This window comes from Oncorhynchus tshawytscha, linkage group LG10 (assembly GCF_018296145.1).
Source record: "Oncorhynchus tshawytscha isolate Ot180627B linkage group LG10, Otsh_v2.0, whole genome shotgun sequence".
Classification (NCBI taxonomy): Eukaryota; Metazoa; Chordata; class Actinopteri; order Salmoniformes; family Salmonidae; genus Oncorhynchus; species Oncorhynchus tshawytscha.
Window position 1 is genome coordinate 48,251,946 of NC_056438.1, and position 27,415 is coordinate 48,279,360.

Consider the following 27,415-nt stretch of genomic DNA (forward strand, 5'->3'; position numbering starts at 1 on the left):
TACAGTACATAGCAAAAAATAGAAACATTTATTTTCACAATTGTCAGAGTACTATATGTATGAAAGTTGTATTATGAAAAGCACCTCTAGAGTTGCTATGCATTTACTATGCAGTTGCTATGCAGTGCAACACAATATGACAGTCACATTACACAGGGATATTAATATGCTGAGAAAGAGAACAGATCGTCAATGGAAAAAGCCTATAAAACATCATGTCTATCAACTTTGGGTGCGTTCATAAAATTCACTCTGGCTATCTACTCAGATTTCAGAGCACTCTCGTCTGAGTGTGCCAGAGAGCAGAATAACTGATGAATGTACGAACGCTCAACAGCTGTTGAATATGGCCAGAATCAGTAAACGTTGGCAAAAAAAAGCGTGAGTAAATTGTTGCCAGCAGCACAGTTACAGTCACCAACGCTCTGGATAACATAAACAGCCTAACCAGCTCTGCTATGGTGAGTAAAATGGTCAGAGTGAGCTGTTCTCTCATTTATGTCTGGAAGTAGCTAGCAAGCTAGCTAACTTTAGCCAGTTAGGTTGGGTGATTGACTGCCGTTGACTGCCAACTCTACTCCTCGGCCAGAGCGTCCAGTGTGCGCTCTGAACGCTCCGAGAGTGAAACGCTCTGAATGTACAAACAGACAATCTGACAACGCTCTGAATTTACGAACGCACTCAGAGCACCCTCTGGCACTCCGGAGAGAATTTACGAAACGAACGCACTCAGAGCACCCTCTGGCACTCCGGAGAGAATTTACGAACGCACCCTTAATAAACAACTTGCACGGTTTATTGCCATCGAAGGCTCTTGCCGGGTGATAACAAAATAGTATCAAATTCCTAGTTCAAACCACTATAGCCACTATATAAAAAGAGTTAGAAGTTGTGCTTCTCAAATGGATCGAAGTTAATGTAATGAAAGGAGGGTTGAAAAGTGCGCGCAAAATGACCTTGTGGCGATTATCCAGCGTCTCCTGCATTCTTAAAGGATTATTGTGCGTGCTATAGTTTCATTTTCTCAAAGAACACACACCAATAAAGGTAGCCCCGGTCCTATCAAACCAGGTCTAACAGTAAAACAACTGCAAAAAATGAAGAATGATCAGATTATTGAGTAATGGAGAAACCCCTATGTACTGTACAGTGGCCTTCCTGGACCAGACACACTAAGATAGCTCTAATGAACTATATGACCATTGGACAATTTATCCAGCCCAGCTAACTCCACTGAATCCATGACGGGTTTGATAATATACAGCCGTTTATGAGCTGAATGTTCTCATTGGTCTTGTTGTGGGGTCCAGACTAGATCCAGTGTAGAAGGCCACTCATGGGGGGGGGACAGATAGGACCACCACTTGGGCAGTAAGGAGGAATGGTAAGTGCTGACTGTGCAGCTGTTCACTCCCTATACGCCAGACCCAGGGTGGGGGGCGGTGTGGGGGAGGACCCTTTGAAATAGTTCCTGGAGTTGTCCGGACTTGGACCTCTATCCGGGAGCAGGATGATTTTGCCCTTCCTCCGCAGGGTGGACTCCCGACTGGAGGCGATGGAAAGGGTCTCGGAGGCGGCCTCGCTGCCCCCTCCACTTAGTCCCTCCACAGGGGTCACACGGATGGTGGTGATGCCCTGGTGGGGGTGGTGGTGGTGGTGGTGGTAGTGTGGGTGGTGAACGTAGGGGTGACCCCCACCCCCACCGCCACGCTCGCTGCCAGTGTCCGTACCCGTCTGACTCATCCTCCCGTCGATGGAGCCGTAGCCGTCCTTGAGCGAGTCGCAGCTCTCCGAGTCGCGGTTGAGGTCGTTGAGCTCAAAGGACTGGCGGATGCTACCCCGTTGCTCCTGCGGCTTCCACCTCCAGGAGCCACTGCCGTCCGGAGGCTTGATCACAGGCTTGTTTTCCGGGTGGGCCTCCACCCTTACGATGCCCTGGCCGGGCTCCTGGTCCGTCAGGGCCTTGTAATGGATGGAGCCTGTGCAGCTGACCACGCTACCGTCCTCAGAGCTCTTGGGGCTGCCGTGCTGGAGCAGACCCTGCTGCTTGGACACGGTGATGACCTGCATGATGCGCGGCTGGTTAGTTAGGCTGTTAGTCCTGCACAGGGCGCCCTCTTTGGCCACTTTCAGCCACTTGGAGCGCGCCGAGCCTCCCCCGCCAGGGATCCCACCGCCGACATAGCTATCCTCTCTGTCCTCGTCATCCTCATCCTCCCTGGTGGAGGTGCTGCTGTTGTGCTCCTGGGTCTCCTCGGGGATGTGGACCAGCTGGGAGGAGCCTGGCCGGGACTGGATGGAGACGCGGGCCCCCGCGGCCAGGCCGCTGCTGCCCCCATTGTGGGGGAGGTGGTTGGACAGCGGCACGATGCTAGCTGCCAGCTTCATGTACTGGGCGGGGATGTGGCCCTGAGCACGGAGTTCCGCCTCCAGGCCCATGGCGGACGGCTCAGAGCTGCACCTCAGCTCCATGGTCCTCTGGGGCGAGGAGGAGGAGGATGTTGAATGGTGGCGTCCCACCACCACCCCACTGTCCATCACCTGCAGTGAGAACTTGCGGTTCTCGTTCTTGCTCTTCCACTGCGACAGCAGCTGCTTGGAGCGTGTGGAGTCCATGGAGGCGTGGATGCTCGCGTGGCGGCGCGGGACCCGGTGCTCTTCGGGGAGCGAGCCGCCGTGCGACCTGGGTAACGTGCTACTGTTAAAGGTCACCAGGCTGTCCTGTTTACACAGCGTGCTTGACGAGGTGATGCACTCCACATCAGCACTGGCCCTCTTCAGGTTGTTCAGGGAGCTGGACTCGCGGCAGGAGGGGACCCGGGTCAGGAGGGTCGCGGGACGGGCGGCGGTGAGGCTATCGGTGGTGCTGATGCTGTTCAGGCTGTTCATGCTGTTGAGGCTGTTGGGCTGCAGGTGGCGCCCTGCGCTCTGGCTGACGTTGGGCACGGTGTTGCTCCTGAGGGTCTCACGGAGCGGGGGAGGCTGGGGCTGCTGTCTGGACGTGTCCCGAGTAGGCTGGAAGTTACCCACTGCATACAGACCCTGAAGGGAGGACAGACAATGACAGCATTCTTTATAGGTTGAACTACCATCCTGAGCTACCTCTACCTACCTATCTATACCTAATATATCTGTATCTACCTATAACTGTCTGAAATTGTCTTAGGCGTTTGTAGACAGACATTAGTACACAATCAAGCATCATTCAGTGAACATATCTAAGACAAAAAGACATGAAAAAAAACAAGCAAGGGCAAAGAGCCATTCGTTCAACATGAGGTCTGCACGATTGTGTCCGTGGATTTGGTGTGCCACTGGTCATGTGACATGTCTTAGTCACTGAGTCATAGATAATGCAGCAGCCAACTGTATTACTGTCGTGGTAAATTGTCAGTGGCACGATCACAGCCACATCATAGCCTCAAGCACTTCTGATTTAATATTCCTCAATGTGAGGATATTGTGTGGGTGGGTGTAGGTGGTGTGACATGAATGTTCGTGGGATGTGCATGTGTGTTATTTATACATGTCCATGATCCAGTACCATGAAAATCCAATATTTTGCCGCATATTGCTGAAAAGGATTTCAGCAAATGCACAGTATTGTACAGTATCTTTACCAATCGTAATCATGTTATGTATTTCTGATGCTGCACATTAAGCTAATTCAATGCACATTTCATTTTGGTGACATATCCATTACCATGTAGCCTAATTATAGCCAACAGTATTTGAATAATGTTGAAACATTGACACCCTCATACAACGGCATGAATCATATTGCTCAAAACTAGTGCATCCTGCTTTGTTCAGCATGCCGGTAATTGGATTTCTGGAACCCCATTTACAAAAGCACCACAGACTCAACAAACAAGCTAGCAAAACATGCCACTATTCATTACATCCATCAATATACAGACAGACAGTTGCACCTTTTCCTAGAGGCTCCGCTCCGTTCCAAAAGGGTTCTTTGGCTGTCCCCATAGGAGAACCTTTCGGTTTTTAGGTAGAACTCTTTTTATTTCAAGTTAGAACTCTTTTGGGTTCCATGTAGAACCTTCAGTGGAAAGAGCTCTACATGGAACACAAAAGGGTTCTACCTGGAACCTAAAATAGCTCTTCAAAGGTTTCTCCTATGGGAACAGTAAAATAACTGTTTTAGCTTCTAGATAGCACCTTATTTTTTCTAAAATGCCAGAAGGAGATGAGAGGCTAGCTATATCAGAGGTGTGCTCTAGTATTAGAAAGAATGGCTTCAATGAGATGAATCTTCAGATCAGTGTTCTTCAATCCTGGTCCAGGTGACCCACCGGGTATGCAGGCTTTTGTTCCATCATGATACTTACACACCTAATTCAACTAAATCAATTTGGCATGTTATTTAATTTACAAGGAAAATGAAGTGTGTTACAACATGGACTGGAACAAAAACCTGCACCTCTTGTCGGTCTCCAGGACCAAGACTAAAGAGCCTGGAGTGTCCGAAATGGCAAATTATTCCCTATATAGTGCACTTCTTTTGACCAGAAAAAGTAGTGCACTTTATAGGGGATAGGGTTCTCTTCCATACGCAGACCCAGATCTACAGTCGTCGAGTGTCACCAGTTAGTCTCCCCGGACCAAGACCTAGAAGATCAGTGATCAACTAGAGATCTACTAGAGCATCTCACCAGGTAGACGGCGATCCCGCCTCCGATGAGGAAGCCACAGTAGACGTCGATGGCGTGGTTCTTGAACTGGATGATGCGGGTCAGCCCACAGATGATGCCACCCATAATGAAGGTGAAGACCAGCAGGGGCTTCAGCAGCTTGGAGGAGTCCGTCAGCGTAGCGTTGAAGTACATCTGGAGGAGAGAGGAGACTCAGTGTGCCATTACTCAGGCATCCATATTAGGAAGTCGCCAACTGGCAACTGTGGAAGTTTTGTCGGAAAACTCACCATACACCATACCTCACCATACATTCTAAATAGTAGGCATTTTGGGTATGCGAAAAGATAAACTTTTAAAGTATATGCATTCTTTAAATGTCAGGATGTCATACTCATTTCGGTTAATTATCTAGTAGAATTGTCTGCACACTATAGAGGAAGATGATCGTCTTTTCAGATCCACGTGTGATTGACAACAGCTGATAATCAGAATATGGGACTCGCTCTACAAAAATGAACGAATGACCGGTAACAAGCGCGATTGCACATTAGATGATGCCTTCACAGTATAGATGTATTATATAGTATTCTGTTATTTGTTGCATACTGCATTCAGTTTTACCAAACAGTATGTTCTAAATAGTATGTAGTATGAGTATGTAGTATGCAGTATGTAGTATGCCGTTTTAGTAAGTAGTAAGCAAGACAGATTTCGGCCACAGCCAGGGAGTTTTGTCTGACAACTGGCGAGTTCCTACTATGGATGCCGTTCAGCTAATAATTCAGCTATCGTCTATACAGTTATCTATTTACCATATATCCAGTTGCATTATGGATTTGACAAATTGTTCTTGTTTGTAGAGAGGCCTGGAATCAATACACTATAAAATAGCTGTTTAATTGTTAGCAGAGGTGCCTTGTCGAAACTTGATTTGCATTACGACTGCGTTCCAATTCAACCATTCCAAGGAATATGTATGTTTTTGTGGACCTTAACAGAGACTGTTCAAACCGAACTAGAGTAACATGGAAAACATTTGTAGAGTAAGACACATGGTCATCATCCAGTGGATGAGGACCAGTTAGGCTGAGGAGAAGGATGTGTGTGTGTGTGTACGTCTGTGTGTGTGTGTGTGTGTATGTGTGTATGTCTGTGTGTGTGTGTGTATGTGTGCTTGTAGCTGGATTACTTACAGAGACGTAGACAGCAGCGAAGGCGGCCAGAGTGGCATGCTGCGAGGGAAAGGACTTCCTGGAACGACAGGAGAGGGAAACGGTCATTTTTTTATCTTCCGCTTGAGAGACGGTGAGACGGACTGAAGGGAGATCCACCGTGAAGGGCGCAACCCGTGAACGATTTGCCACAGCAATGAGTTGGTTATATTTGCCCCACAAATCACTGACCATATTTTGAGCAGTTTGAGCATAAGCATTGCGAGTTATTGTCACATCCCTAGCCTGCACTAGCTTGCCACCGAGGAATAAAGTCAACAAACAGCTGTTAATTCACTTTATTAAAAATGACGGCCAATCAGACTTCAGGAGCAGCACATACCTACTGTGCTGTAGCAGTCATTCATCTATGGTCCTCCTCCAGACTCACTTGCCTAAAGTATTCCATAGCCTACATCATTCATACAATACAAAAACAGCACCCTTAAAGGACTTAAAACATATGCTAATCCTAAGAAAATCAACAATGTTTAATCTGACAACTGAGGGACCTTCTAACATGGATTACTAAGGGGCCTATCTCCATGCAGATGTGCACAGGCCTACTTCCCTTCCTGAGAGGCTGGACAGAACAGAATACACACAGTACAGATTCCGCATATTGAGTAAACAGAAACTGACTACCTTGGTAAGAGCTGAAAATGATAGCTGTGAAATACTCAGTTGCATGGTCTGTGTGTGGGTTCAGGCAGATCTGCCACACATTCCCTGTTTCGTAAGTGCACCGGGATGAACCGAGTGGGCTGTAGGAACAGCATCTCCGGGTCTCCTTGCTCTCTTCTTATTTCTGTACCGGCAGACCGTAGCTAGGACAGCTACATTGTACAGTGAGTCAGACACAGTATTTATTAAGTTAAAGCCAGCAACTTGGTGGAGAGTGGAGACATTAAAATAAAGATTCACCCATTTTTTATGTTATATTGTATTTGTGCTTCTCTGAGCGATGTTCTATCAATTCCCAGGGTCATTTCATGTTTTCATGTGTATCTGAGCTACATGTATTGCCGTTCAAGCAGGCCAATATAACATTTAAAATGGGTGATTATTTCCTTTAAGTGCCTTTAACAAACTAATGTCTCTGAGTCTGGCGGTGAGTCACTCCTGAGGTAGAGGCTAGTGTGGGTGTTGTTTAGCAAGCTAGCGCTATTCTTAACATTGCAAATGAGCATTTCGTAACATACAGTGCCTTGCGAAAGTATTCGGCCCCCTTGAACTTTGCGACCTTTTGCCACATTTCAGGCTTCAAACATAAAGATATAAAACTGTATTTTTTTGTGAAGAATCAACAACAAGTGGGACACAATCATGAAGTGGAACAACATTTATTGGATATTACAAACTTTTTTAACAAATCAAAAACTGAAAAATTGGGCGTGCAAAATTATTCAGCCCCTTTACTTTCAGTGCAGCAAACTCTCTCCAGAAGTTCAGTGAGGATCTCTGAATAATCCAATGTTGACCTAAATGACTAATGATGATAAATACAATCCACCTGTGTGTAATCAAGTCTCCGTATAAATGCACCTGCACTGTGATAGTCTCAGAGGTCCGTTAAAAGCGCAGAGAGCATCATGAAGAACAAGGAACACACCAGGCAGGTCCGAGATACTGTTGTGAAGAAGTTTAAAGCCGGATTTGGATACAAAAAGATTTCCCAAGCTTTAAACATCCCAAGGAGCACTGTGCAAGCGATAATATTGAAATGGAAGGAGTATCAGACCACTGCAAATCTACCAAGACCTGGCCGTCCCTCTAAACTTTCAGCTCATACAAGGAGAAGACTGATCAGAGATGCAGCCAAGAGGCCCATGATCACTCTGGATGAACTGCAGAGATCTACAGCTGAGGTGGGAGACTCTGTCCATAGGACAACAATCAGTCGTATATTGCACAAATCTGGCCTTTATGGAAGAGTGGCAAGAAGAAAGCCATTTCTTAAAGATATCCATAAAAAGTGTTGTTTAAAGTTTGCCACAAGCCACCTGGGAGACACACCAAACGTGGAAGAAGGTGCTCTGGTCAGATGAAACCAAAATTGAACTTTTTGGCAACAATGCAAAACGTTATGTTTGGCATAAAAGCAACACAGCTCATCACCCTGAACACACTATCCCCACTGTCAAACATGGTGGTGGCAGCATCATGGTTTGGGCCTACTTTTCTTCAGCAGGGACAGGGAAGATGGTTAAAATTGATGGGAAGATGGAAGGAGCCAAATACAGGACCATTCTGGAAGAAAACCTGATGGAGTCTGCAAAAGACCTGAGACTGGGATGGAGATTTGTCTTCCAACAAGACAATGATCCAAAACATAAAGCAAAATCTACAATGGAATGGTTCAAAAATAAACATATACAGGTGTTAGAATGACCAAGTCAAAGTCCAGACCTGAATCCAATCGAGAATCTGTGGAAAGAACTGAAAACTGCTGTTCACAAATGCTCTCCATCCAACCTCACTGAGCTCGAGCTGTTTTGCAAGGAGGAATGGGAAAAATTTCAGTCTCTCGATGTGCAAAACTGATAGAGACATACCCCAAGCGACTTACAGCTGTAATCGCAGCAAAAGGTGGCGCTACAAAGTATTAACTTAAGGGGGCTGAATAATTTTGCACGCCCAATTTTTCAGTTTTTGATTTGTTAAAAAAGTTTGAAATATCCAATAAATGTCGTTCCACTTCATGATTGTGTCCCACTTGTTGTTGATTCTTCACAAAAAAATACAGTTTTATATCTTTATGTTTGAAGCCTGAAATGTGGCAAAAGGTCGCAAAGTTCAAGGGGGCCGAATACTTTCGCAAGGCACTGTAGCTTTCCAATGTAGAGTATATGAACAACAGATAGATGTACAGTAGGCATGTTGTTGGTTTACTGGCGGGGAAAGGTGTTCGCTGTAATAATGTGTGAAACTTCTGCATATACTACATTGGAGAAATATGCTTAATGACCATCTGTGGCGGCCCACTATAGACGACGTTGCGTGCCACTTGCAGAGCACAATTTCAGTGCCTGTGTTTACAAACTCCAGGGTGAAGTTTCTCCTACTTTTCCCCTTCAAATCTAGGATAATGTTCCCCTCCACCAGTCCTAATCTTTATTTACGATCTAAATGGCAAACATGATCCTAGATCAGCACTCTGACCTGCCAGCGTTGATGATGGCTGGGTCTGCTCCTCCAGAACAGAAGTCCTCTGTGATGAAGGAGCTGTCGTCACAGGTCAAGTTGAGCGTGGTGTAATTGGGTTTACACACTGTCAGGAAGTATGGGGCGTGGTAGCCCGTCGACAGCTGGATGACATCAGTGATGAGAGCCGTGAGGCACAGTCCAAATACGTGGACCCCTGGTAGAGTGATGGGGCGGGGGCAGAAAGTGGGAGAGCAAGGGAGGTATTACTCAGCTAATCACCAAAAGACAAGACAAAACACTATGCAGAAAATGTGGGTGTTCACTACACAGCTGTGTCAGTGTTGTGCGTGTTGTGAAGTTAGATACGCCATTATGTTTTCAAGACGTCACGATTGAGAAAATACCTAAACTTACCAACAAACCGAACAGCACGCCGTATGTACGAGTTGAAATTGCAGCCGGCTGCATTGATATTGGCCTCTGTTTTGACCCCAGTCTTTCTCCTAGACAGACAGCAATACAGGATACCTTCTCCTATCATTATCTAAGAAGAGATTTGACAGAAAGGACAGACAGAGGGAGGGTTTAATTAACACAGACCAGGTTTGGGGTCCATCCTAGTTCAGTTTCTGTATGTTGAATAATTGGACCAAATAATTTATTCATAGGATTGCTCCTGAATTGACTAGAAATGTATTAGGTAATGACGCCAACACTGACAGATAATGTATTCATAATCTCAGTGGATAGCAGCATCTGTTAGTGAAGGAGAGATGGCTAAAGTGAATGCAGGGCTGCTCCACCACCTGAGGCAGCTAAAATAACTACATGCCTCTGAGGCAGCTACACTAACTGGCTGCCTGAGAGGCAGCTACTACAGTCTGACACCTCCCACGGCTCCCAGTGCCATGCTAAGGTAGAGATTGGTTACTACACAGGACCACAGCTGGGACAAACCACAGGACCCGCGTGGGAAACTCCCCACGACAGCTGGCACGTACTATCTCACCTGCGGGGTGAGAAACAAATTACCCTGTTGGGGAAACACTGTACATCTGGGTTGAACCATCTAAGCAGCGGGGGGAAATATATCTACTCCATGAGAACAGGTGGGAAACACCATACAATGACAGACTGTATGAGAAAGAGGAAAACATCGACATGGAGAAAACTCCAGGGGATAACTTCAATTATGTAAGAACACATACAGAATGTGAGATGCTCAGAGATGCTTGGGAAAATGGTCACAACGGGGGACCAGCGTGCGTGTGTTTCAGGGGAAAGGGGTGTATCTGAGCTCCTTCAGCTAGGACTTGAAAACCTCCCCATTCTTGCTCAATTTTGCATGCCTTCTCAAACAGCTGCAACTGTATATGCATTCGCACATCAAGTCTTCTCTTGAGTTGGGCTCGGGGATGGAACAACTGTTGAACATCTGAGCTTGTGGTTGTTTGTGGGGGAAGGGTGGGGAGAGTGTGTGTATGTATCCCACATCTGTTGCTAAGAGGTAATGATGTTCGGAACAGTATAGGATGAATCGCAATAATCGTTTCCCAAAAATAAAATGTTGAAAAAAAGTGTAGAGATCTGAGTACTTTCTGAATGCACTGTACATATTTAAAAGAATATTTATATTTGTTAAAAAAATATATATATATATATATATATATATATATATATATATATATATATATATATAGTGCCTATATATATATATATATATATATATATATATATACAGTGCCTTGCGAAAGTATTCGGCCCCCTTGAACTTTGCGACCTTTTGCCACATTTCAGGCTTCAAACATAAAGATATAAAACTGTATTTTTTGTGAAGAATCAACAACAAGTGGGACACAATCATGAAGTGGAACGACATTTATTGGATATTTCAAACTTTTTAACAAATCAAAAACTGAAAAATTGGGCATGCAAAATTATTCAGCCCCTTTACTTTCAGTGCAGCAAACTCTCTCCAGAAGTTCAGTGAGGATCTCTGAATGATCCAATGTTGACCTAAATGACTAATGATGATAAATACAATCCACCTGTGTGTAATCAAGTCTCCGTATAAATGCACCTGCACTGTGATAGTCTCAGAGGTCCGTTAAAAGCGCAGAGAGCATCATGAAGAACAAGGAACACACCAGGCAGGTCCGAGATACTGTTGTGAAGAAGTTTAAAGCCGGATTTGGATACAAAAAGATTTCCCAAGCTTTAAACATCCCAAGGAGCACTGTGCAAGCGATAATATTGAAATGGAAGGAGTATCAGACCACTGCAAATCTACCAAGACCTGGCCGTCCCTCTAAATTTTCAGCTCATACAAGGAGAAGACTGATCAGAGATGCAGCCAAGAGGCCCTTGATCACTCTGGATGAACTGCAGAGATCTACAGCTGAGGTGGGAGACTCTGTCCATAGGACAACAATCAGTCGTATATTGCACAAATCTGGCCTTTATGGAAGAGTGGCAAGAAGAAAGCCATTTCTTAAAGATATCCATAAAAAGTGTCGTTTAAAGTTTGCCACAAGCCACCTGGGAGACACACCAAACATGTGGAAGAAGGTGCTCTGGTCAGATGAAACCAAAATTGAACTTTTTGGCAACAATGCAAAACGTTATGTTTGGCGTAAAAGCAACACAGCTCATCACCCTGAACACACCATCCCCACTGTCAAACATGGTGGTGGCAGCATCATGGTTTGGGCCTGCTTTTCTTCAGCAGGGACAGGGAAGATGGTTAAAATTGATGGGAAGATGGATGGAGCCAAATACAGGACCATTCTGGAAGAAAACCTGATGGAGTCTGCAAAAGACCTGAGACTGGGATGGAGATTTGTCTTCCAACAAGACAATGATCCAAAACATAAAGCAAAATCTACAATGGAATGGTTCAAAAATAAACATATCCAGGTGTTAGAATGGCCAAGTCAAAGTCCAGACCTGAATCCAATCGAGAATCTGTGGAAAGAACTGAAAACTGCTGTTCACAAATGCTCTCCATCCAACCTCACTGAGCTCGAGCTGTTTTGCAAGGAGGAATGGGAAAAAATGTCAGTCTCTCGATGTGCAAAACTGATAGAGACATACCCCAAGCGACTTACAGCTGTAATCGCAGCAAAAGGTGGCGCTACAAAGTATTTACTTAAGGGGGCTGAATAATTTTGCACGCCCAATTTTTCAGTTTTTGATTTGTTAAAAAAGTTTTAAATATCCAATAAATGTCGTTCCACTTCATGATTGTGTCCCACTTGTTGTTGATTCTTCACAAAAAAATACAGTTTTATATCTTTATGTTTTGAAGCCTGAAATGTGGCAAAAGGTCGCAAAGGTCAAGGGGGCCGAATACTTTCGCAAGGCACTGTATATATATATATATATATATATATATATATATATGGGATTGGAAAGAATGCAGACAATTACTGTACAATGATTGAAGCCACAATCTATTTGCAATATTAAAGCCCCTACAAAAATGATTCAAAACAAATAATAATAATAATGAACACATGTCCATTCTAGGAGCAATTACTACAGTATAGCCTATACTGTATAATGTAAAGTGTGCATTCGGCACAGTAGGAGGAACATAACATTAAATACATCATTGCCTGCATTTACTTTAATGATGAGAGGATCAGCGAGTGGGAACAAATGAAATAGGCAGGATTTATAGTCCATCAATAATCTCCTGCTACAGAATATTGATGTTATAGAATCTATATACAGTGCCTTGCGAAAGTATTCGGCCCCCTTGAACTTTGCGACCTTTTGCCACATTTCAGGCTTCAAACATAAAGATATAAAACTGTATTTTTTTGTGAAGAATCAACAACAAGTGGGACACAATCATGAAGTGGAACGACATTTATTGGATATTTCAAACCTTTTTAACAAATCAAAAACTGAAAAATTGGGCGTGCAAAATTATTCAGCCCCCTTAAGTTAATACTTTGTAGCGCCACCTTTTGCTGCGATTACAGCTGTATGTCGCTTGGGGTATGTCTCTATCAGTTTTGCACATCGAGAGACTGAAATTTTTTCCAATTCCTCCTTGCAAAACAGCTCGAGCTCAGTGAGGTTGGATGGAGAGCATTTGTGAACAGCAGTTTTCAGTTCTTTCCACAGATTCTCGATTGGATTCAGGTCTGGACTTTGACTTGGCCATTCTAACACCTGGATATGTTTATTTCTGAACCATTCCATTGTAGATTTTGCTTTATGTTTTGGATCATTGTCTTGTTGGAAGACAAATCTCCGTCCCAGTCTCAGGTCTTTTGCAGACTCCATCAGGTTTTCTTCCAGAATGGTCCTGTATTTGGCTCCATCCATCTTCCCATCAATTTTAACCATCTTCCCTGTCCCTGCTGAAGAAAAGCAGGCCCAAACCATGATGCTGCCACCACCATGTTTGACAGTGGGGATGGTGTGTTCAGGGTGATGAGCTGTGTTGCTTTTACGCCAAACATAACGTTTTGCATTGTTGCCAAAAAGTTCAATTTTGGTTTCATCTGACCAGAGCACCTTCTTCCACATGTTTGGTGTGTCTCCCAAGTGGCTTGTGGCAAACTTTAAACAACACTTTTTATGGATATCTTTAAGAAATGGCTTTCTTCTTGCCACTCTTCCATAAAGGCCAGATTTGTGCAATATACGACTGATTGTTGTCCTCTGGACAGAGTCTCCCACCTCAGCTGTAGATCTCTGCAGTTCATCCAGAGTGATCATGGGCCTCTTGGCTGCATCTCTGATCAGTCTTCTCCTTGTATGAGCTGAAAGTTTAGAGGGACGGCCAGGTCTTGGTAGATTTTCAGTGGTCTGATACTCCTTCCATTTCAATATTATCGCTTGCACAGTGCTCCTTGGGATGTTTAAAGCTTGGGAAATCTTTTTGTATCCAAATCCGGCTTTAAACTTCTTCACAACTTTATCTCGGACCTGCCTGGTGTGTTCCTTGTTCTTCATGATGCTTTTTGCGCTTTTAACGGACCTCTGAGACTATCACAGTGCAGGTGCATTTATACGGAGACTTGATTACACACAGGTGGATAGTATTTATCATCATTAGTCATTTAGGTCAACATTGGATCATTCAGAGATCCTCACTGAACTTCTGGAGAGAGTTTGCTGCACTGAAAGTAAAGGGGCTGAATAATTTTGCACGCCCAATTTTTCAGTTTTTGATTTGTTAAAAAAGTTTGAAATATCCAAAAAATGTCGTTCCACTTCATGATTGTGTCCCACTTGTTGTTGATTCTTCACAAAAAAATACAGTTTTATATCTTTATGTTTGAAGCCTGAAATGTGGCAAAAGGTCGTAAAGTTCAAGCGGGCCGAATACTTTCGCAAGGCACTGTATATGATTTATCTCAAACAAGGGGGATAATATGAAGTTAATGACTCAAGGAGGGAGATGGGGAGTTGCATTAACCATCATAGCCCATGATGCTAGAGGCGGACTCATTAGCCATTATACTGAAAATATTTTTTCTATGCTTATATGGCCGTCTTGTAGTTTTTGTGTATAATACTAAAGATGTATAGTGACCTACTTCTTAAAAAACAACAACAACAGTACAAGTCACAGCTTAGTATCTGAACCATATTCATTTTGGACTGCAAAGCTAGTAACATAGTCCGATAAATGTAGTCATGTAGAAAAGTAGAAGAAACCTAAATAGAGAAACCAAGTTTAGATTCCTCTGTGTGTTTCCACCTCAAGACCAAGTCATGCACGTATTAAAAAAACAAAAGAAAACCCTTCAGTGGAAAGCTGTAAATGGGGAAACACTGTACATAAATGGTTTTAGCAGGTGAATTTCAGCTATAACAATATTTGGCCTTATCATGGCTATGCTTTATTGTAACCAACTGCCATTCTAAGCACCCCCAAGGGCCACCTGTTAAATAAAGCATGCAGTAGGATACTATAGGGCTTTAACAACAACAAAAAATCACCACAGGACCAGAGAGATGTCTGTCTGTCTGTCTGTCTGTCTGTCTGTCTGTCTGTCTGTCTGTCTGTCTGTCTGTCTGTCTGTCTGTCTGTCTGTCTGTCTGTCTGTCTGTCTGTCTGTCTGTCTGTCTGTCTGTCTGTCTGTCTGTCTGTCTGTCTGTCTGTCTGTCTGTCTGTCTGTCAGTCTGTCTGTCTGTCTGTGTCTGTCTGTCTGTCTGTGTTGATGTTCAGCCAGTGGCCCTAGGTGGGCAACAGTCCAATAGAAGCTGACAGCGCCAGCCAAACTGTATGGGTCTGAGAGACAAAGCATGACACCGCAAGAAGCACAACACCCCGCAGGTTGCCTAGGTGATAACAGCCGAAAGAGAGAAAGAGAATGTGTCGCCGAGCGAGACGCTGTCAGGGGAATTTTTGCTGAGGACCATAGAGAGAGCAGCAGCAGCAGCAGCAGAGTGATGCTAAGGATTGTATGAATATAACACACAATTATTAACCAGAGAAATCTGAAGATGTTTTGGAACGTGTAGGCCAACACTTTCCATAAAAGGTCCATGGGAAACTGTATAGCGACACCTTCAGGTCTGTTGTTTTCTCACATGAGCAGTGTCTAATATAGAGAAGAGACGATAGATAGAACACCATAGATGTTATCTTTATGGAAGAAACGATTCCAAAACCAAGACCTTTAGCAAAGTGATGGCACTTGAAACCCTTACGAGCCCAAAGACAGAACACTTTTGGAAGAGTGAGATATTACATTTGAAAACAATGAAAACCTATTCTTTACTAGACCCTAAAGGTAAATCCACTGTAATGGGGGAAAAAACCTAGGGAGTGTACACTTCTGGGTGAGTGAACCCTTAGAAGTGATCCTACAGCCTAGGAGTGAATTCATCTGCATGAGTAAACACATTGTGACATACCATTGGGAGAAAACCCTTCTGATATAGTAAGTCTAGGTAAATGAGCATGCTAAGATATGAAAAGGCATACCTTTTTGAAGTGAACCTCAGACAGTGTAAGTAAGCCCGTTGGATTCTCCCTGAACTCTCATTCAGTATGAATAAACCATATGTGACTACTGAAATGTGGAGGAACCCTTAGGAGGGAACACACTGAGATTAAGGGCATGCTGGCCGTGAGTAAGCCCTTAGAAATGAAACATGAAGAGTGAATTTAGCTGACAATCTGAATATGGAACCCTTAGAGGGGGACTAAGCACACACACAGTGAGTAAACCAGGACGGAGTGAGTTTTCCAGCACAGGCCCTAAACCCTAAGAAGTGATCCCCTAAGAATACATTTGGTTGAACACTGACTGTGAGTTCAGCTAACACCGGAATGAAAGTAAATTGAAGAGCACACTGATGCCACTAGCTTGGTCCCACATCTGATCGTACTGTCTTTCCAACTTCCATGGTCATTGTTTGGCGTGACTAGGAGTTGGTAAGATGCCAAAAACAGATCTGGAAACAGGCTATGATGCTACACCCTTCAGGCAACCAATAGGGAGCGAGGGAATGAGGTTTGTGGTTATACTGACCGTAGCTGTAGGTCCAGCGAAGGCCAGGCTGAAGAGCATGAGGAAAGGGATGACTTCCTCAGCGGGCCTGATGTAGGGCATGCTCAGACTGCGGTCATTGCAGCTGTAGCCCAACCGCACCGGTTTGAACACGTCGGTCAGCTCCAGGAAATACAGGCTGACCACAGAGGAAGCCATGATCGGGAGCTGGAGGGAGAGAGTGGGGAGGGAGGGGGGAGAGGGGGAATGGTAGGGAAGACAGAGAGAGAGATGAGGTTGAGAGGAGGATAGAGGAAGACAGAAAGAGAAAGAGAGAGATTAAGCAGAGGAGCGCAATAGGCAGATGTTTCAGAAAGAGAGGAGAGAGGAAAATGAGAGACAGAGAGGGGGGAAAAGGTTAGAAGCTGTCATGATAACATATGGCAGGCAGCAGACAGAAAGCAAACTACTATAAGAGCCCTGTCGGACAAGCCATCCAAAATACAACCCACTATTCTTCAAAATGACAACACTGAGCACTGAGATGTTAGCCTTTTTAAACAGCAATGCTCTTCCAGGCAGGGCCACAAAGGGGCCCCTGTTTCCAATTAGCGACTTCATTTAGCAAACTAAGATACATAGAGAATACAATGATGATAACTGGTTTGATATGAAACACCATTGCGCTAAAGAGTGATTGGATCCCGACACAATTCCACAGTCTTAAGAGATTTACCGCCTAGCACTTTGTTGATAACCATCTGTTACCCAAGCACAACAGCACTCTGTGTACCACACCGCATAGTGCATACAGAACCAACACAACAACACGAACTGTGAACATGGAGAACACAAAACGAGCGGTTTATGAAAGCACAGCGATTACATAGGGTAGATTTCCCATTCATTCTCCCTTCGTAGTGCACTCCACTTCAGAACAACCCAAGAGCTCCGTGAGAAATGTGCTTCTCCAGAAATCACACAGGCAGTTTCCATGTACCCCTTGCAGTGGGGGATGACACATTATTACAACAGCAACAGAATGGCATAGCACGCAGTCTGCTGAGGATGCGTGAGGACTGTTGATTAACCAAACAAATATATATATGGAAGCGTAGCATTTCAAGGGAAAATACATTTGAAGGGAAATGTTTCTCTTTTTGCAGCTGACCAAAGGCATCTTCAGAGGCTGTGATGGCATTTGCAGATGTAACACCAGTGAGAGCAACCATTCTCTGTTGGTGGGGGTGTTACTGTAGTAGGAGGGACTCGTACGAATACAGGATCGGTGTGTGTGTGTGTGTGTGTGTGTGTGTGTGTGTGTGTGTGTGTGTGTGTGTGTGTCCCGCGGGACGGTTGAGCAAATGTAGGCTAATGTGATTAGCATGAGGTTGTAAGTAACAAGAAACGGACACAGAGCTATGAGGTTGGGGTTTTCTTGACCAACTAGAAGACTGTGCCCAAGTTACAGTCTAAGCGACCACCAGGGAACCAGATTCAAGGTCACAGAGTCATGCAAAGGTTACATAGTAAGGAGAAACTCCACTCCCCTATCGCTCATGCAAGTTTCTCCAGCTTCAAGCATTGAATGAGCTCTAAATTCAAGTAATTTACACTTCTTCAAAAATGAAGGATTCTAGGAGTCAGCTGTTCTATTCACAGCACGATTATAGTGGTAGGCAGTCAACTCGATATTTGACAAAGTGGATCCTAGAAAATCAGAAAAGACAGAATAACTGTCTGGTAAACATTATCTTCCTGAAAATACATCACAGTATTTACACTCCTAATAATAGCATAGAACCATACGTCCATACAATCCCTAAGCCCGAAACAATACAGAGGCCGTACATTTACGTACTCAACAGAGAGAAACTAGACCCCTGCTCCAAAATGTGGCACCACCACACGAGGCAATGTGAATGGGCACCCAATGCGGCACATTGCCTCCCCCTAGGATCGGAAGCACACATCGGACATGGGGGAAACAATGTCACAATTAACATCTCTAAAAGGCTGCTGCAAGCTCACGTTTCGAGTTTCAATTGATAATTCCATTGGTAAACAGGCCATGATGATTGAAAGGTCCCCAAATCCCACTTGATGTCTGAGGATGAGTTGAGGTGACTGGGAATGCAGCAGTCTCTTGGATGGGTTCACAATATGATTCATGAAACCCAGCCTCCCACTCTCCTGTTCAGACAACCACTATCAAAGTGATCTACAATAGGGAACATTCCTTAGAACATTTCTTCCTGTCAACATTCTAATGTGGTATTCAGTGAATACTTGCTTTAGCTCCTGTTATTTTTCTATCACTCTAGTACACATTAATTGTTGTATGATTTCACAAAATTGCTGCATGTAAAAAAATATATGTATATATATGTGGCCTCCCGAGTGGCGCAGTGATGTAAGGCACTGAATTTCAGTCCTAGAGGGGTCTCTAGAGATCTGGGTTCGATCCTGGGCTGTGTTGCGACCGGGAGACCTATGAGGCAGTGCACAATTGGCCCAGCGTCGTCCGGGTTAGGGGAGGGTTTGTCCGGCCGGGATGTTCTTGTCCCCTTGCGCTCTAGCGACTCCTTGTGGTGGGCCGGGCGCATGCACGCTGACTTCGGGTCACCAGCTCTAAGGTGTTTACTCCGACCCATTGGTGCGGCTGGGTTCCGGGTTAAGCGAGCAGTGTGTCAATAAGCGAGCAGTGTGGCTTGTCGGGGTTGTGTTTCGGAGGACGCATGGATCTCGACCTTTGTCTCTCCCGAGTCCGTACGGGAGATGCAGCGATGGGACAAGATTGTAACTACAAACTGGGGTGAAAAAGGGGTAAAAAAATACAATTAAAAATGCATATGCATATCTAAAGTGAGTAATTTATTACTTTTAATGATAGCTAAACGTGGACCATGTAAACTAAGAACTGTGAAACGTTTCTTAAACCATCTGCTTGTGTGTGAGACGTTATTGATATGACAGTATAAACCTCATAGCCAACCCCAACCTCATAGCTCTCTCTAACCAAACAAACACAGAATTTCTTCAAACACAACAACTGGCGACTTAATATTAGTTAAATTACGTTGCAATGCACTAAATATTGGGGTAACGCTGCAGAATAATATTTAGCTTAATGCTAGTAATAAATAGGTAGAGTAGATGGACGCAAGGCAAGCCGCGTTGTCACAGGACCATTGAAGCAACTGAGCCCCTTCCATAACATGAATGATGATGAAGAGATATATAGAGTAGGCCTATATGCCAGTGCCACAATTTCTACCGTATTGTTCATCACAATCCAATCCATCCATATGCATTCATTTCCGAAGCATCTTACAGTTGCCAAAAAATGATGGGTATAAAGCTAATCGCAAACAAACACCTGAGGAGCTGTGCTGCCTGGTTGCCCACCATACTGATAGCACTTTGCAACCTCATGCTCGTTTAATAAGAGCTTACCGTGCAAGTCTGTTCCTGCATCTGTTCGATTACTGCAATCCAGGTTCTGTGTAGGCTCTCTGCTCGCTATGATGCCACCAGTTAATTGACTAATTGAGCTCCATAAAGAACTTAACTAAACGATGATCTGCACGATTATCTTGCCTGTCCTTAAGCGACCGTAAAGGAACATCGATGTAAATCGACTGAAGGAGGGGCAGTGGGTTGTTCCCCGCCCAAGGGCATATTTAAAAAATGCAGTGTCACATTGAATATTTATGTTAGAATAATACAGTTTCCCCGGTTGAGCGACCAATGGTTTATCAGCCACATTTTTCTTTCCTTACCGTAGCTCTGAATAAATTGTCACCATACCTTTTACCAACATATTATACATCAATTGAGTTTGTGGATTACACTTTACATATTTCCACTTTTCATAATGATTTTTTTGTTGTTGTGGTAGAGACATAACTTTTTGTTTTTCATTGGATATTCCCTTCTATTCAATCCCATGGTAGAGCAGGCTGGGCCACCAGGGCAGTGATTTAAGTCCCATGGTATGACACTTTTATATTACAATGATCACTCACTCTCTCTCTCTTTTCTCTCTCTCTCTTACCCAGGGCAATCCTTCTTGTTGATGTCACACATAGACAAGAGTTAGCCATTCTTCATATCCCGTTGAGCGTCTTTATGCTTACTCAAGCATAGTAAACACAGTCGACATCGGCTAAAGAGAAATGAACCGAGGAAGAAATAGAGGCTGGAGCAGAGAACTCTCCATGGTGCTAAAATGAGATACTCTGTACCACCGTGTGGTTCTCCATTTTCATTACTCTAATCTTATTTTTTTACTCACCTTTCCACTGACTTTTTACTGATATCAGACATGTTGTGCATTTATGGGGATGGAGAAGGCAACCCACATTTGGTCAAAACTAGCATTGCCATCCACTACAGCCACTGCTTCCAAGAATGGTATGGAATGGTATAGAATGGTATAGAATGGTATGGAATGGTATAGAATGGAATGAACTATTGAACTAACCTAACGTAGCAGCCATAAAAGACACGCGTGAAACTAGATCCCCTACATCCCTCAAACTCAACTCTGGACCTCGAAGCCAGTTCCACTGCCTTTTTTTCCCCATTGTCCCCCTCTAATCAGGGACCGATTTAGACCTGGGACACCAGGCGGGTGCAATAAATGATCAGGAAGAAGAGAAAAGCAGCAGGCTCTGGACCTCGTAGGGTAAGATTTTAATACCCCTGCCCTAAATACTGGTCTTGAACAGAAGAAGAAAAATAACTGTTGGGGGAGGTTCTCTTGTGCACTGTTCAATGAATCCAGTAAATGTGGAGGAGTTAAGATGGAGGGTCGCTTTGTTAGCGTCCAAAAGCGGAAGTCTCGTCACAGGCTCTCTTTCCATTTCCCTTGAAAACTGGACCGTCCAGTTGTTGGGGACTCGGCAGAGGCTACTATTGAACTAAAGCCAGCTCTGTTATGAGTTGGACCGTTACAGGTCCAATGCAGCCGTTTAAAAAAAAATCGCAATATCAAATATTTTCCAATATAAGCAACAGAAATAGCTTCTTAGTAAAGAGCAATTTCTCAATCAAAAATGTTGCTAGGACTGTCTGGGAGTGGTCTGAGTGGGGAGGGGGAAAACTGAAAACTAGCTGTTATTGGCAGAGAGGTTTGGAACTTCCTTTCTTATAGGTCTATTAACATAATATAAATATTATTAACTCCAGGTGATGTCACCAGGCAGGCCAAAACTCCACCCAGCCAAAACAGGCTGAAATTTCAGGCGATCTTTTTAAACAGCTCTAATTCCAACATCAGTTCTTAAAGGCACTGGGCCTTTAAGCCTGCACGGCCCACATATTCTCCAATCCAGACATACACTGAGCATACCAAACATTACAAAGACCTTCATAATATGGAGTTGTGGCCAGTTAAACAGTCAGAGCCACATCCAACTCACAAGTTAGCAGAACATTTATGTTGTTCATCCTCAACTCATATCCATAGGGCATATATTTCCAATAGTGACTGAAACCAAAGAAGTCAGTGTTGACTTCCATCTGCTTGATGGACAAAGTGAAGGGAACCTCTGCATCTCAACGACATGTTTGCATTACAACCCTCCTGCCTGTACTTTAGAAGCCCCATGAGAAAGCTTGTTCAACTTAATATGGGGATCTAGCCCTCTCCAATGTGTCCATCCAAGAACCAGGCCATATAGCCTAGTATAGGGGGGAAACGTGACCAAAGGAGTCCATCCTCACCTCTTCTATCACCGTCTGGTTTGGATCTGCGTCTACCCGCTGCAAGGGCAAACTGCAGCGCATCGTCTGGTCTGCGGAGGTCACCGGTTGTCACCTGCCTTCCATCAAGGACCTGCACGCCTCCAGGACAAGTAAGCGTGTAGGTCAGATCATCGCCGACGCCGCCCACCCCGGACACCCCATCTCTCAAAGACTCATGACCAAAACCGCCTGCCACCTGAACAGTTTCTCCCCTGCGGTGGCCCTCATCAACCCGCCATCAGGCTCATAGGCATTGGGCCGATTACTGCACCTTGTCATCAATGAACTCGAATACCAATCTGCACTCTATTGCAATGGCCCAACACTGTATACTGTATTCGCCAAGACAACATCCCTCCCTCTGCTTATATAGATATTTCCCATCTGTTAATTGTATATTCCCACTGTAATGAGCCTATAATACACTCTAGAGTTTTATGTTTTATGGTTAGTGTTCCGATATTGTATATTCTGTATGAGGTCTATGTGGATTCTGATTCTAAAATCCATTATTTCAAAGACCAACCTGATGTTCTTTTCAGGTAATCATCTATAGTTCATCATCAATCGATCTATAATGAATGGAAAACATGGCCTACATATTTGGTGGAGCGTCATTAAACCCACAGTAAATGCTTTGTAACTACACAGCAGTCTTCACCATCATGGAGAACTCCCAGATTCAGCAGGTACCATTACTACCTTTCTGCATCGAATCACACAAAATGCAAATGAATGAATCAACCCTTGGCTACATGAATATTTGACATGGGTGTAACAGGCTGTTTAAAACAGTAGGCCTGCATAAACTGGCATGGCATATTAATATTCATGATCCCTGCTTGGGAGAAAACAAACAAGGCTAAACATGTTTAATTCTTTGAGTCATTTTTGCATAGTCCAACTAGTTTTTATGAACACTCTCTAAATGATGTGGGTGTTGAGTTATATGAGCAATGAAACAGATATGAAACAAGAGTGATGTGACTATTCAGATGAGAGTGAAATTATTTATTGTTTGTCATGTTCAACACTTCAGTTGATTGGCTGCTGTATGAATCTGTTATATGACACATGACAGAAAGACATGAAGATAGTCCCCACCGCCAGCTCGTTAACCTTGAATAAGTCGTTTCAGGGCAGCCTCATCATTCATCCTAGCCTTCAACGTGACTGCCATACCAATACACAGTGCCGCCGTGACTGCCACACATTCTGCGCGGCTACCTGTAGGCAATGTGGTGTTGTGCATAAAATATGAATCAGCTGTATTTCGTTACATTTCCGCTGTCAGTCACCGCATATTCATTCAAAACACATTGTTTCTCTAGGCTACTCCAGCGCCAGCGGTTCAATGCGCATTGGAGCTGTCGCGGAATGGTAAAACTCACCTACCTCAACGAAATAGAAACAAGGCAGCAAGGTGACGCTGTCTTTGGTCACCTTCCCTTTTAGTCTCTCTTTAGCAGACATGATGAACCTCCTGTCTCTCCTTTGAGAGGCCGGAGACAGAGAGTTGTATTTAATTCCTCCCGTAATTTTGGCAATGTAAGAGATTACGCTTCTGTAGCTGGTGGTTTCAGCTTCATCGCCAAGTGTCGCGCTTGTGTTGAATGAACGGCTCCACTGCAGCCAGTCACTCGCGCACCAAATCACTCTCGAAGCAAAACCGAATGGTAAAATAAAAAATGTTGTGCGTATTTAGATATCTAGTGGGAAAAACATGATCCAAATATTGCATTGTATTCCTTGAGAGTATTGAATATTTTGCAGGTGACAACAACGACGTGCAACGAGAAGGAAAATGCAAAAAGATCGATGCAAGTGACGTCAGAACAAGTGTGCTAAAAACCTATTTTTCACACGGGTGGCACGCATGGAAGCACGCGCACACCCGAATGAATACACGGTGCATTGGAAGCGTGTGTGTGTACGTGCTACACATATAACGATTGTAGACCCTCTAGCTCTGCACTCATTGTTAATTTTCATGTAAACATCTGTCATTGAACACAAAATACATGTAATCATTGCAGAGGGGAATTGAGGCAGAATTGTATATCTAGGCTACTGGTAATAGATAGATCACCTAAGCCTTTTATGCATATTTTGCTATAGTAGCCTAAGGGTCTTGAACAGAGAGATTCAGGCAGACAGACAGACAGACAGACAGACAGACAGATAGAGGACAGACCGACAGACACATACAAATACCCACCTCTAACTTCATTGTGGTACAACACAAAAACATCCTCAACTTTCCTTGTGTGTTTCCTTTTATGCAGAATGCTTTCCAATCCAGTCACTTTAGCTGGTTTTCACTTGTTTGTTATTCCACACAAGATCTTTGGGTGAGAGATTCCTGACATCTTCCATTTCTTATGCCAATTTAGTGAATACTGGGGCAGTTAGCTGAATTGTGCCACCGAGCATGGGATTTAAACCCTCAGCTCCAGCTTTGTTAACTCCTTCATGTGGTCAGTAAATTCTAATACTTTTCTTACCATTTAATTTTTTGTTTCAATTTGTTCTTATGTGGTGGTTGTGGTGACAGTTGTATCATGGTATCGTTGTAAGTGTCATTTCAGCTTTACTCCGGAGGACACTCCCAAGTAAATGTTTGTTTTCCTCACCCTTCAATGTAAACACCAGACATTCTAATGTTATTACAGTTATTACAACAGATTTATGCAAACGAAAAGGGCAACAACCCAACAAACAACCAAATTTGAACTCATTCTTCAATGACTTTAGATATCAGATTCAAAACTGATTAACCAAGGCCATAGTCTTAAAAAATGTTTGGGGTGGGATGTGTTTCACCTCGTGTCCACAATTCAGAGCTGGTAACGTCCGCCATCTAGTGTTAGAGCTTGAATATTACAATAAAAGGGAAGGTTGCGTCCCAATTGTTTTGAACAGCCTCCTTTCCTCACTACCTTAGTAACGTCCCTTGATGACAAATGATTTGAAACGACCTGATAAATATTGCCCTGAGATGTGAGTTGACCAGGAAAAACTCTTGATCCTTATGATAAACTACAAATACTCCCAAGCACCCTGAGTTTTTCATGGTCAAGTCACATGGTCAGGAAAAATCCAGGGGCCCTAACTAAAAGTTATATTATAAAGGTCAATTCCAGTCTTTATAACTGTCAGTGATTAGATAGTAAACAGTGTTATTAAATGGTATTGGAACATTGCCAATGGTGTGCTGTTAAACATGCAAGGTCCTTAATTAACACCTACACACTCACAGCTCAGAATATCCACAGCAGCCAGGCTGGCAGGCAGGCAGATGCATGCCTTCTCAACTCCCTTTGTTAAATGGGAGCCAAATAGGTGTTAATGGTAGGCTACTCCACGAACATGCATGACAAGACACTTCATTAGCTTTTTAGATTAAAAATCATTCATTTCACACTTTATTGTAAGATTAGCAATTTGAGATAGTGATATCTTCAATGTAATTTGTATCCATTGTAGTCCTTCTCTTCTTCAAATCAAATCAAACTTTATTTGCCACATGCGCCGAATACAACAAGGGTAGACTTTACCGTGAAATGTTTACTACAAGCCCTTAACCAACAGTGCAGTTCAAGAAGAAGAAAATATTTACCAAGTAGGCTAAAATAAAAGGTAATAATAAAAAGCAATAAAATAAGGCCTCCCGGGTGGCGCAGTGGTCTGTGCCACCAGAGACCCTGGGTTCGCGCCCAGGCTCTGCTGCAGCCGGCTGCGACTGGGAGGTCCATGGGGCAACACACAATTGGCCTAGCGTCGTCCGGGTTAGGGAGGGTTTGGCCGGTAGGGATATCCTTATCTCATCGTGCACCATTGACCTCTGTGGTGGGCCGGGCGCAGTGCACGCTAACCAGGTCGCCAGGTGCACGGTGTTTCCTCCAACACATTGGTGCGGCTGGCTTCCGGGTTGGATGCTCTCTGTGTTAAGAAGCAGTGCGGCTTGGTTGGGTTGTGTTTCGGAGGACGCAAGGCTTTCGACCTTCGTCTCTCCCGAGCCCGTACGGGAGTTGTAGCAATGAGGCAAGATAGTAACTACTAACAATTGGATACCACGAAAAGGGGTTCATTTTTTTTTTAAGTAACACAATAAGAATAACAATAACGAGGCTATATACAGGGGGCACCGGTACGAGTCAGTGTGCAGGGGTACAGGCTAGTTGAGGTAATCTGTACATGTAGGTGGGGGCGAAGTGACTATGCATAGGGAACAAACAAACAGCGAGTAGCAGCAGTGTACAAGAGGGAGGGTGTAAATGTAAATTGTCCAGTGGCGATTTTTATGAATTGTTCAGTAGTCTAATGGCTTGGGGATAGAAGCTGTTGCGGAGCCTTTTAGTCCTAGACTTGGGGCTCTGGTACTGCTTGCCGTGTGGTAGCAGAGAAAACAGTCTATAACTTGGGTGAATGGAGTCTCTGACAATTTTATGGGCTTTCCTCTGACACAGCCTGTTATATAGGTCTTGGATGGCAGGAAGCTTGGCTCCAGTGATGTACTGGGCCGTTCGCACTACCCTCTGTGTTGCCTTACAGTCAGATGCTGAGCAGTTGCCATACTGGCAGTGATGCAACCGGTCAGTATGCTCTCGATTGTGTAGCTGTAGAACCTTTTGAGGATCTGGGGGCCCATGCCAAATCTTTTTAGTCTCCTGAGGGGGAAAAGTTTTTGCTGTGCCCTCTTCACAACTGTCTTGGTATGTTTGGACCATGATAGTTTGTTGGTGATGTGGACACCAAGGAACTTGAAACTCTCGCCCTGCTCCACTACAGCCCCGTCAATGTTAACACCTTTTCCTGTAGTCCACGATCAGCTCATTTGTCTTGCTCACATTGAGGGAGAGTTTAAAGGTTTTGTTCACATCGGCTACCGAGAGCGTTATCACACAGTCATCCAAAACAGCTGGTGCTCTCGTGCATGCTTTAATGTTGCTTGCCTCGAAGCGAGCATAAAAGGCATTTAGCTCATCTGGCAGGCTAGCGTCACTGGGCAGCTTGCGTCTGGGTTTCCCTTTGTAGTCCGTAATAGTTTTCAATCCCTGCCACATCCGACAAGTGTCAGAGCCGGTGTAGTAGGATTCGATCTTAATCCTGTATTGACGCTTTGCCTGTTTGATGGTTCGTCTGAGGGCATAGCGGGATTTCTTATAAGCGTCCGCTCCTTGAAAGCGGC

At 44.1% G+C, this 27,415-nt stretch overlaps 1 protein-coding gene across 2 annotated transcripts; it reads right to left on the reverse strand.

Annotated features, from left to right (window-relative positions):
- Nucleotides 1–471: 471 nt before the first annotated feature.
- Nucleotides 472–24,043, reverse strand: LOC112261089 (2-lysophosphatidate phosphatase PLPPR4-like). 2 transcript variants are annotated; one of them, XM_024436435.2, is made up of 7 exons: nucleotides 23,620–24,043; nucleotides 16,516–16,701; nucleotides 9,425–9,554; nucleotides 9,026–9,224; nucleotides 5,846–5,903; nucleotides 4,671–4,844; nucleotides 472–3,042 (listed from the first exon to the last, which is right to left on the reverse strand). In XM_024436435.2, exons 1-7 carry the CDS (start codon nucleotides 23,695–23,697, stop codon nucleotides 1,408–1,410), a joined length of 2,460 nt encoding a protein of 819 aa, XP_024292203.1. In that variant the 5' UTR covers nucleotides 23,698–24,043; the 3' UTR covers nucleotides 472–1,407. The 2 variants fall into 2 exon arrangements, 1 of the variants encoding a protein (XP_024292203.1); XR_006084319.1 differs by lacking the exons at nucleotides 472–3,042; nucleotides 4,671–4,844; nucleotides 5,846–5,903; ... (1 more) ...; nucleotides 9,425–9,554; nucleotides 16,516–16,701 and adding an exon at nucleotides 23,227–23,451.
- Nucleotides 24,044–27,415: the final 3,372 nt, after the last annotated feature.

Excerpts from the sequence above, each read along its gene's own strand:
- LOC112261089 (XM_024436435.2), bottom strand. The coding sequence starts at position 23,697 with ATGTCTGCTAAAGAGAGACTAAAAGGGAAGGTGACCAAAGACAGCGTC. Across the intron at positions 4,845-5,845 it reads TCGCTGCTGTCTACGTCTCT|ATGTACTTCAACGCTACGCT; the intron begins GTAAGTAATCCA and ends TCTCTCCTCCAG. Across the intron at positions 3,043-4,670 it reads GCGGGATCGCCGTCTACCTG|GGTCTGTATGCAGTGGGTAA; the intron begins GTGAGATGCTCT and ends TCCTCCCTTCAG.